The sequence below is a fragment of the Simochromis diagramma genome, unplaced genomic scaffold, assembly GCF_900408965.1.
Source record: "Simochromis diagramma unplaced genomic scaffold, fSimDia1.1 OVJJ01000033.1, whole genome shotgun sequence".
In the NCBI taxonomy this organism is placed as follows: Eukaryota; Metazoa; Chordata; class Actinopteri; order Cichliformes; family Cichlidae; genus Simochromis; species Simochromis diagramma.
In genome coordinates, this window is record NW_024387026.1 from 1 (window position 1) to 11,137 (window position 11,137).

At 44.2% G+C, this 11,137-nt stretch overlaps 2 protein-coding genes across 2 annotated transcripts; one reads left to right on the plus strand and one right to left on the minus strand.

The window, feature by feature from the left end:
* The first annotated feature begins 2,033 nt into the window (after positions 1-2,033).
* On the plus strand, positions 2,034-4,506 carry LOC120739434 (lysosomal alpha-mannosidase-like). The gene is made up of 6 exons (XM_040041172.1): positions 2,034-2,275; positions 2,352-2,547; positions 2,980-3,112; positions 3,218-3,363; positions 3,901-4,100; positions 4,231-4,506. Exons 2-6 carry the CDS (start codon positions 2,386-2,388, stop codon positions 4,358-4,360), a joined length of 771 nt encoding a protein of 256 aa, XP_039897106.1. The 5' UTR covers positions 2,034-2,275; positions 2,352-2,385; the 3' UTR covers positions 4,361-4,506.
* A 1,063-nt stretch (positions 4,507-5,569) lies between these two features.
* LOC120739433 (F-BAR and double SH3 domains protein 2-like) lies at positions 5,570-8,484 on the minus strand. The gene is made up of 3 exons (XM_040041170.1): positions 8,010-8,484; positions 6,335-6,518; positions 5,570-6,250 (listed from the first exon to the last, which is right to left on the minus strand). Exons 1-3 carry the CDS (start codon positions 8,025-8,027, stop codon positions 6,069-6,071), a joined length of 384 nt encoding a protein of 127 aa, XP_039897104.1. The 5' UTR covers positions 8,028-8,484; the 3' UTR covers positions 5,570-6,068.
* Between the last annotated feature and the right edge of the window lie 2,653 nt (positions 8,485-11,137).

An 11,137-nucleotide genomic window follows, 5' to 3' on the forward strand; every position in this document is an offset into this window, starting at 1 on the left:
TGTTCTTTTTTTTTTTTTTTTTTTTTTTTTTTTGTTTTTATTTGCCTTCTCGAGCATAGTATAATCTGCCTCTATGGACTGGCCCTCACTCAAAATCTTCCTCGATCTGCTGCCTACAACCTGATTGTGTTGCCGTCTTTGTGTAATGCCCAGACTTTTTCTTAGGCGTTATCCTACCTGCCTTATAAAGCCCTTCTGATGCCCGCTTTTAATGGTGCATTCATGCATCTCTATCGACCTCCAGGCTTTGACTATTGCATGTGAACTGGCCCAGCCTGACAGCCTCCATCAATGTTCGAACCATTGTCCTGTTTGTTGGGGCTTGTGCGCAAATGTGCGAAAATGTATCTTTTTTTTTTACTTTTTTCTGTGTCCTGCCCTCTGGCACTGACTAGCCAATCAGCCACCAATCCCCCCCCACACTGTCTGAAGGCCAGAAAAATCGCCCAACAGAATTTACTTTCCCAAGTGGGCTTTTGCTTTATACTGGCCCCACCTGATTGTCATAGTCTTATTATCTTTATTAGTTATTTTTCATGCTAAGATATTTTAATCAGCCCCGACTGCCCGACTCGGCGGACGGAAGAAAAAACAAGAAGCAGAAAAATTGTACAGCAAGCAAATTGTAACACGTAAGGCAAGCGCGAAACGGAAAAAGGAGCAAATAGCAGATTGGAGAGATAAAGACAATGAAAATCTCTGCTTCATCACCTTTTTTTTCTCTCTTTTCTTTTCCTCGGCATCCCCTGTTTGAGCAAAGGCAAAAAGAAAACAAGCCAGAGAAGCCTAGATCAATAGATAAACACACATCACGATGCCATCTATGGCGATGTCTACCCGGTAATACTAATGTTTAAACATTATTGCTGCAGCCGCGTAATGATCATGCACCAGCACACCGTGACCTCGACCTTTCAACCGCGCGTAGGCCAGCCCAAAAAGGCGTGTAGTTTGTGTTGTGTGAGCACCCGTGTGAATACACCTGCCTCTGAGCCAGTTGAGCCTCGCCTCTGTTTTTAAAAAGTTCCCTCATGTAATGATCTGCTCGCAGGGTCGTCGCGGGGCGGCCACCAGCCCCGTCTCCAGCGGCCTGAAAGCAGCGTATGGTGGAGATCACGACTCCAGACATCCCCGAGACCCTCAGACACATCTCTCCCGAAGACCAAGCCGCAAGCCAACAGAGCGCTCGGCCGCCCGCCCGCCACTCGTCCCAGCAAAGAGCTGAGGAGCAGTCCCAGATGATCGCCGCGGTTTACACTCAGCTAGCTGATGCGAGCCGAAGCCGGTCACGCGGTCCGGTTCGGGTCGCGGGCGGCGGCGTGGTTGCCAGTGACGTTGCCGCGGAGCTACCGCGCCGCAGCCAGCCCTGCGCCATGAGTGACGAGCTCCCCATGCCGAGAAGGCCGAGGGGCACCCCCACCCCCGAAGTCGGCCCGAGCCACTTTGTCGAATGCTATCAGAAGACGATAAATTAAAAACCTCGTTTCATTTTATTCTCTGTCGTGTATTCTCACACTGCCCCTTCATACTGAAACTGTTTACTTGCAACAGTTACTTCCTTCATTGCTTTAGAATTTTTATGTTTCTAGTGCAATTTATTGTCTGAGCTTGCCATTATTTTAATAGTCACATCGTTGTTTATAGTAAGTTTTCAGTCGCCAGGCCCTCCCGTGTTTGGCTGCAGATGTGCACCATTCATCTGATATGCATTCCAGTCTCCGCCAGCCTCTGCTTAATATTGTAAGCCTAGAACTCATCTAGCACTCTGAGGTTGGTTTCTTTCGCGCTAGCTCCCTATGCCATGAATGCAGCGTCCCCCCTCTTCATGTAGCACATATACTTCTTGCTGTTAAGATCCGTTAGTTTGCTAAATAAACTATTTTTCAAACTGTTTTTTTTTTTTTTTCTTTTTTTTTTTTTTTTTTTTTTTTTTTTTTTTTTTTTTTTTTTTTTTTTTTTTCTTTTTTTTTTTTTTTGCCCTTTTTTTTTTTTTTTTTTTTGACACACCGCACTAAATTCTGACCACTTCTTGAAGCATTGACTTCTGTGTTACAAAATAACGTCTCTTTTGTCCTAAATCTGTGCACATTTGTGTGCGTAGATCGTAATGACATCCAGCACGCTGGTGTTCAGTACATCCTGGACTCAGTTGTGGATCAGTTGTTGAAGAATCCAGATAGGAGGTTCATCTATGTGGAGACGGCCTTTTTCTACCGCTGGTGGAAGAGTCAGAGCTCCAGCATGCAGCAGACAGTCAAACAGCTGGTTAATGAAGGTAAATACCCATTCAGTACTATCCAGCTGCGTTAAGTGTTTCAGTGCATCCTTACCAAAAGCTGCTCCTCCCGCAGGCCGTCTGGAATTTGTGAATGGTGGTTTTGGTGTATGAGCGACGAGGCTGCCACACACTACAGCGCCGTCATTGACCAGATGACCATTGGTCTGAGGTTCCTTAATGAGACTTTTGGAGCCTGTGGCCGTCCCCGCGTCGCCTGGCACATCGACCCCTTTGGCCACGCCCGGGAACACGCCTCCATGTTTGCACAGGTAGCATAGCTCTTTATGTTTATTCTTCGAGTTTTGCACGAGTCACACTTCAGAATTGCTCAGCTCATTCACTGTCACACTTTCAAACGTTGGCCATGTTTAATATCAGCAGTATAGGGCAGAATAGAAGGATGAGCATAATTGGTCACCTTAAGGAAGGCCTGATTTCTAGTGAGACTTAAAATGGGAGAATTTATCAGAGAAGAGAGTTGAGGCTAATTAGAGTTAGAAGGTAGCACTCACGTCGAGAAAGACTCTCCGTTTTCTCATTACAAATTTTTGGCTATATCGTCATTATCAGATTTGCTGCTCTGCAATGAATCAAATGGGCTTATTTCCAGAATGCTGCATTATTACATGAAGGCACAATTTAGTTCACTGGCTTTCCATTTGACTTTCCTTTAACCATTAACTGTCTGTCTTTTGCTGCAGATGGGATTCGATGACTTCTTCTTTGGTCGTCTAGACTATCAAGACCGGGCTCGCAGGATGAGGAATAAGGAGCAGGAGCTTCTATGGAGAGCCTCCGACAGCCTCACTCCTCCAATGGCTGACCTCTTTACTGGTATGCAAAGTTTCTTTCTTCACCCCTTTATGTTAATGACTTCTGGACTCAGCAACAGGACGGTGTCACATTATTTTTTAACCGCTTGCCCCCGTTAACCAACAGGGATCCTTCCTAATGGCTACAACCCTCCTGAGGGCTTCTGCTGGGACCAGCTCTGCAGTGACCCACCTATCAGAGATGATCCTGATCTTGAAGACTATAATGCTGATGATGTGGTGGGACGCTTCCTCGTCATCGCCAACAGTCAGGTTGGACACAAATCCACACTGGCGCACAGAGACACTGATTTATCAGTCACGTGGTGTTCTTAACACCGCATGTTTAACTAACACTACGAAAAAAATGCTCATGTTAAATCAAAAGACATCAAACAACGCTTTCTGATTTAGAAAAAGAGGAAGCAGAAGGGATGCTGTGCTTTTTATCCCAGCCCATATACAGCTGTGACTAGCTAACATGACATGTAAAATTTCAGTAGGAACCTCTTGTTTCAAGTAATGTCAGCATATCTTCATGCAGGTCCCCATAAATTTTTTCTCAACCTGTCTGGTTTTATTTTATGAACCTGTCATGATCACAATAATAAAGACATCTACAGATAGTGTAATGCAATGTCCTCCTTTAATAATCCACATTCACCACTTTAGCCATCATATAAATGTGCTTTGAATAGTGTGAGGTGTGTGTGAATGAAGAGATGTGTGAATTGTTTAATTTCACTCTTCCCTTTTCTTCCTTTTTGTTTAGTTTAATCTGTTAAGCATTATTTCCTCTTCCTTTTTTAGTCTACGGTCTATAAGACCAACCACATCATCATGACCATGGGCTCAGACTTTCAATATGAGAATGCCAACCTGTGGTACAAGAACCTGGACAAGCTGATCCACTATGTAAATGCCCGGCAGGCCAATGGCAGCAAAGTCAACGTGCTCTACTCTACACCGTCCTGTTACCTGCAGGAGCTGCACCGAGCAAACCTCACCTGGTACTGTGAACTTTAAAGGGGCAGGATAATGTTTTCTTGTTCTAGCAGCACTGTTGGTGTTAAACTCTATTGTAAAAAGTGTCGTCTTGTGCATTTTAATGTCAGCTAAATCCATTGGTTTTCTATCCAGGCCATTGAAGACAGATGATTTCTTCCCCTATGCAGACGACGCTCATGATTTCTGGACTGGCTACTTTACAAGCAGACCAGCGCTGAAGCGATATGAGAGGATCAGCAACAGCAACCTGCAGGTACTCTGAGATTTACTTTGTGCGGGGCGATTTTACAGTGTGCTCGGCATTACACTTTGTGTCGACGACATCACAACATTCAAACTTCTGCTTTTCTAGAATTACCTCTGTAACTGTAAGTCCTGTCCCACAACTTTAGAGCTTTCAGAAAAATTTAATTGTTTTAGTGTAGATGGTAGTTAGCATGCTAACATTCAAACTTTAAACATCATCCAGAACCTTAAAGAAGTAAAGTCGCTTTCTTTCCAGGCTCCTTAGACAACCATGACCTGGATGACTGAGAACCTACAAACACACATGAGCAGCAGTTTATTTAATGTAGCGGTGAGCACTGCCCAAACCAACAACCAAACAATTTTTATTGAACCCTACTTCAGCCAATCAGCAGTCTTTATCTCTTTCAGCATCAAACACAAACCACACCTTGAAGAGAGGTGACAAATCCACAAACACCTTCAAATGTAAACACACATCACACATGATGAACATGGATCCTAACATAGTTGATACTTTTTTTTGTAAAGCCTGATACTAAATGTATGCAGGCCACCTGAACTGCTTTGTCTCGAGTGCCGCCCACTGGGTTGGTCACTAGAACTGTGTGTTGCCATCACTGGAGCCGTGGTTGGTCTTTTAGATTATTTAGATTGGGACTGTTTTTTGTTGATTAGGCGGCATGGTGTCCTGACGGCTGCCTCTGTTGTTTTTTTTCCCAGGAGGAGGAGAGTGGAGCACAGGTGGACAGCAGCCACGGAGCAGAGAGCACGGAGTTTTGGGTGAAGACATGACACAGGAGTCGAGGGAGCTCAAGGGATTATTGTGTTGTCTTATTTACTCCACTGTAAATAAAGAGCACTCTCCATCGCACGAGTCCTGCTTTTGGGTCCTCCTTCCCCACTTCACAAACACTGAAACTAATTATACAGGTAATAATAAAGGAACCAAAAGTTCACATCTATAGCTTTAAATTTGGACAAATCTGTCAACACAACCATCAAGAATAGAATAAAATACAAACAAACACTGAAACTAATGAAAAATTACACATGATATATGAACTGTGGAAACTAACTGAACAATAAAACTCAGAATAAACAAATTCAAACATTATATGAAAGGTATAAACTGATTTGCATCTTATTGATTTGCAGGCTCACTTTGCTCCAGGACTTGACGACTGGCCCAACCCGTACAGTCTTTCTCTCTTAATAGTGAATGTTGAAAACTGATACTCATGGACACCTTATTTCAGCCTCTTTACTTTGCATAAGAGACCCAAAGCTTTACATCAACATGATGTTGTCTAGTGGACCAGCACGTCCATTACATGTTTTGCCGTTATTGCTGTTTGTTACGAGTTCAAATATTGAGGGTGAGCACAAAACAATAATGGTCCAGAAGAGCTTCGGTCAAACAATGATTTTAATGAACACGCGCGTGGGGAGATGAACACTGCCCACAGACAGCATCGATCTCCGCCCAATGATACACAAGCAGTTGTTTTATACCATCAGGGTTTACTTTTATGACGCCCCCTCATGCGTCAAGCAGATACAACACAGGCTTAAGTTTCAAAACCACAAATGTTCTGTTGACGACTTTTGACACATTTAAAAGGACATCTTCTCCGTCTCGAGGCCAGGTGCTTCCTATTGATCTTCTAACTCTTGCTTATCTCCTGGAACAAACTGTCCCTTAGGCAGACACAATTTTGCAGTCACAAGCTTTTGCAAACTATTATTTGAACTCTTACACCAACAACGCCGTTAAACTCGCCCTCCCAGAAGCCATCGTCCTCGTGGGTCTCTCTGCTCAGGATGGGGATGATGGCGCCTTCTGGGAACGACAGCTCATCTTCTGTTTGTCCCGCGTAGTCGTACAAAGCCTTTGCGAATGAAACTGCAACACAGACAGTGGCAACGAGGGTATTAAACAAAGCAGGAAATCAAAACTCCGATATTATCTGGTGGAGGCGGATCTCACCACTGGAGTCTCCGTTGACGGAGCCGATTGGAAGTTCGGTTTCAGGTTCGGTGGAGTTGCTGGAGGAATGGGATCGGGCGTCCAGCGCCGCCAGCGACTGCAGCATGCTCAGCAGGCTGTTGGAGGAGGGCAGCTGCAGGTATTTCTCCGGGACGTAGCCCACCTGTCCGCTACGGTTTCTGGCCTGGAAACACAGACAATGCACACAGACGATGACAACAGCCAAAAATGTTTCAACAGGAAAACTCCTAATGAGAAAAAATAAAGTCAGATGTAAAGAGTAGGGCTGTAACAATATCACTGCATCGTCGCCAGAATTTAATAACAGCCACAAAGAGAATAATAGGAGAGCTTTTGTTCTCTCTTCCTGAATTAACGAGAAATCTAAAATCCTAAACAAGCCTCTGCTGAATTCATGAAGCTTGATTTCATGAACACCGGTGGCCTCCCCTTCCGCTGCTTACTTATTTTCATTCAGATTGAAAACACTCAGAGGTATTGGGATCTCTGTTGGGGCATGCTGTGGGGAATCACAGCACTAAAACAGATCTATATAAATGATATTGCTCACATTTTTATGTATGATTATATTCATTAAAATAAATACCCCATTAAAACACTATATCTGTATATGAAAAGATAATCACCTAAGTAAATATACATAAAATATTGGCTCAACACGTGGAACATTTGCACAATGGCTCACAGGAAAGCCAGACTTACACAATAAACAAAAGTAAAACAGCAACAATGCACAATGTTCCTTCAGGGAAATGATCTGAAAACAACCACACACAAAGTACACAATGACTACACACCAGCAGCTCTGCAGAGGCGTTTATAAAAGAATGACTTCACACAATGATGGGAGCATCCACAGCTGACATTTCCACATTTAAGTAGACACCACTGACCACCCGAAAAATGTCCTCAAAGACTTCTCAAATTTTCTCCCAAAGGTCCAGGAGCAACTTTGTAACAGTCTGTGACAAACAAAGTGAAAATGATAACTAAGTAGCTGGGAGATCATCAAATTAACATTTTATATCCATGACCAGGTCACTCCGCAGATCTAAAACTGATCAAGAGTCCACGAACCGCTGTTAAAAAGCAGAAGCTGACAAACTGTGATCAAACCGGAGCGCTGCTCAGGCAGGATTGGATCACCATCAATCAGGATTTGGCCCAGGTTTTCAGTAGCTGCACTTAAGGTATGAATTTAAAAACTGCCTCATTCATGAATTATTGCATTCACAAACTTGGGTGCCATGCCCGCCCACCTGCCTGCCCGGCTGGGTGACGAGAATCTCCCATCAGCCCTTTACGGCTGCGGGGCCAAAAAAAGAAGCAGAGAACTGTGTATTTGTACATTTTTTGATTTGTCTGTATGTTCAGCAGAGCTTCTACCACCCAGGCCAACCTGACCTGCCTCAATGCACCGCACGCATTTTAGTTGAATTATTCTAATTCCTGAAGCCACATCAGTCCAACTGATCCCAGAGAAACACTAAAACATCCAGTCGATAGTCTGTACCGGTGCGAGGTCTTATAAAAACTGAAACTAAATGTTTGTCAAACAGTCTAAGAGCCAGAGAGTGAACTAATACACAAAACAACCAAGCCTCAACCATGAGAGTGCTTCTGCTACATAACTGTGTTTGTGTTACTTTTGTACCTTGACCCAGTCCTCCATGTCGCCATCATCGATGACCTCCAAGATTTCCTGCTCCTCGATGGTCAGCTCGTCTGGCTGAGAAGCCTGCAGACAGACAAACACGTTAATTCAAATTAAAGCTGCGATGTAACAGTTTAACCATCTTCATTTCACCCGTGATGTATATTTTTCAAATACCGCCACACTGGTGAACGGACAAAAATGCTCACTGTGGCTTCAATAACATCAGCCAGAACACTGAAGAAAACACTGAGACCATGCCTGCACTTATACCACACTTTACTCAGGACTCAGGTAATATAAAACAACTAATACTCCAAAGCAGCACAAAACTCAGACTTACACTAGAATTTCTGTACAAATTCAGAGAGCAGGTGTTTTAAACCTGGACACAGAATCATTAGTGCCACAAAGTTTGGGAAAGTAAATCTAAATGGGGGTTAAACACGACTGGAACTGATTAAAAAGAGCCAAAACAAAAAGTGGCTTTACTTCAAAGTCAGAATTATAATTGGTGACATGTTAAAGATCCACGTCCAATCCAAATATAGGTCCCTCATCCTATTCATGTAGCCCCTTCCGCCGGGGTTAGGGGTTAGAAAGAAAAAGGAAGAAAGAGGAGGGAGACGAGGAACCATCATGGAAGGACAGGCCCCTGCACGGTATGTACCACCGGCAGATAGAGGAGGTGGCTGATATCCAGAAATCCTACCAGTGGCTGGACAAAGCTGGACTGAAAGACAGCACAGAGGCACTAATCATGGCAGCACAAGAACAAGCTCTGAGTACAAGATCCATAGAGGCTGGGGTCTATCACACCAGGCAAGACCCCAGGTGCAGGCTGTGTAAAGATGCCCCAGAGATAATCCAGCACATAACAGCAGGGTGCAAGATGCTAGCAGGCAAGGCATACATGGAACGCCATAACCAAGTGGCCGGCATAGTGTACAGGAACATCTGTGCCGAGTATAACCTTGAAGTCTCGAGGTCAAAATGGGAGACGCCCCTAAGGGTGGTGGAGAATGACCGAGCTAAGATCCTGTGGGACTTCCAGATACAGACGGACAAAATGGTGGTGGCTAACCAACCGGACATAGTGGTGGTAGACAAACAGAAGAAGACGGCCGTAGTGATCGATGTAGCGGTTCCGAATGACAGCAATATCAGGAAGAAGGAACACGAGAAGCTGGAGAAATACCAAGGGCTCAGAGAAGAGCTCGAGAGGATGTGGAGGGTGAAGGTAACAGTGGTCCCCGTGGTAATCGGAGCACTAGGTGCGGTGACTCCCAAGCTAGGCGAGTGGCTCCAGCAGATCCCGGGAATAACATCGGAGATCTCTGTCCAGAAGAGCGCAGTCCTGGGAGCAGCTAAGATACTGCGCAGGACCCTCAAGCTCCCAGGCCTCTGGTAGAGGACCCGAGCTTGAAGGGTAAACCGCCCGCAGGGGCGTGCTGGGTGTTTATATATATATATATATGTGTGTGTGTGTGTGTGTGTGTGTGTTGGATATCCAGTTGTACTGTCCGTCCAAAAGGTTAACCTTTGCAGCTTAAGCGTAACTCGTAGTGCCAGCACAGCACCTATAAGCAGTGTCAAAGCAAGTTCTGTGCAGCAGGCAGGATGAAGGACTCAAGGGGCACTCAGGCAGACTTATTTTTATTAAGTTGCAGCATTAACTGTAGCCAATTAAGTAGCAAAGCTGCTTTTGTCTCACTTAACACGACTCTGTGAAGTTTTATTTCCACTTCTATGCTTTTGTAGTAAAACAGAAAGATAGTGAATATTGGCAAAGAATACACACTTGTCTTGACTTATAAATAAAATATCATTGATACCTGCTTGACAATGATATTTTACCTGTGGATCATACGCACTGTTTCTCCATTTCTCCCTTATCTTATATGATAACTTCAAGATTATAGAACACATTTTGAATGGCTTATTCATTTCTGACAGAAAACCAACAGAACACAAGGAAAAGCCTGCAAGGCTTTATTATCCTCGGACTTCACTGTCAGCCACCCAAGTGCGTTCTCCATATGTGTAGTGGCTATTTTCTGTTCATTTCCAAAGTATTATTAAAAAGCACCTTTGCACATTTATCTCATCTATCGGATGGCATGTGTTGATCAGTTCCTTAGGTTCTTCCGGTATATTGCTCCAAGAAATACAATCAATCCACACTATCCTGCATTAAATGCCTAGTGGACTCCTGCTCATGGTTTTGGTATGAAAAATTTGCTGAAATCCTTAAAAGTGTCATGGTCCTGAGTCTGCCAACTCAGTGTTTCGTGTTTCTTTATGCTTTTATTTATTCTGAGTATGTATTCTGTTATGATTTGCCATTTGTTAGGTTTCTGTTCTGTGCTTGCCCTGGTCCCACGTCTGTGTTCTGTCTGTCTATGGTGTCACACTGTCTGCTTGTGAATCTGTCTGTTTGGTTCAGTGTCTTGTCTGGTTCTCTGTGTCTGAGTTTCCTGTTTTATTCTGAAGGTCCCCGTCTCATGTGAGTGTGTTCAGGTTACGTTTCCCCTGTCCCGTCAGCTCTGATTTCTCCCAGGTGTGTTGCCCTCCTGTCTCTCGTCCCCTGATTGCTGCTGTGTGTATTTAAGCCCTGTGTGTTCTCCTGCCTGTTGCTGGTTTGTCTGTGTTCCACGGTGTCCTGGTCCTTGTCTGCGGCTCTCTGCCGCTCATCTCTTTTGGTATCATCCCAGATTTGTCATTTAGTTTTCTCAGTTTAGGTTTCTTTAGTTTATTGTCCTCCCTCTTTGCCTGTTTTGCCACCACCCCTCTTTGTAAATAAACTTCACTAGTATTCTCATCCACTGCTTGCATTTTGGGTCCTACCTCCCTCCAACACCACACAGCTCGCTTCGGCAGCCGTGACAGAAGAATACTTAATGATCATGAGTTTTTGGTCCAACTTCTTTTAAGCCAATTTCTTTGTGATGTGTTTCCCCTGGAACAGCAGCGTTGTTTCCTCTTATAGGTGGACAATTAAACTGTTGCCTTGAGCTTTATGGAACAAACTCAGTGGTATTGAAGCTAGGAAGAGGTTTTCATTTCGCATTTCATGATGAATGAACTCATAAACTCTGTACATAAATGCTTGTACTGGAGCACAGTCA

Coding starts and splice junctions, on each gene's coding strand:
- LOC120739434 (XM_040041172.1), top strand. CDS start 2,386: ATGAGCGACGAGGCTGCCACACACTACAGCGCCGTCATTGACCAGATG. Junction 2,548..2,979: donor ACGCCTCCATGTTTGCACAG/GTAGCATAGCTC, acceptor CTTTTGCTGCAG/ATGGGATTCGATGACTTCTT. Junction 4,101..4,230: donor CACCGAGCAAACCTCACCTG/GTACTGTGAACT, acceptor TTTTCTATCCAG/GCCATTGAAGACAGATGATT.
- LOC120739433 (XM_040041170.1), bottom strand. Junction 6,251..6,334: donor CGTCAACGGAGACTCCAGTG/GTGAGATCCGCC, acceptor TCTGTGTTGCAG/TTTCATTCGCAAAGGCTTTG.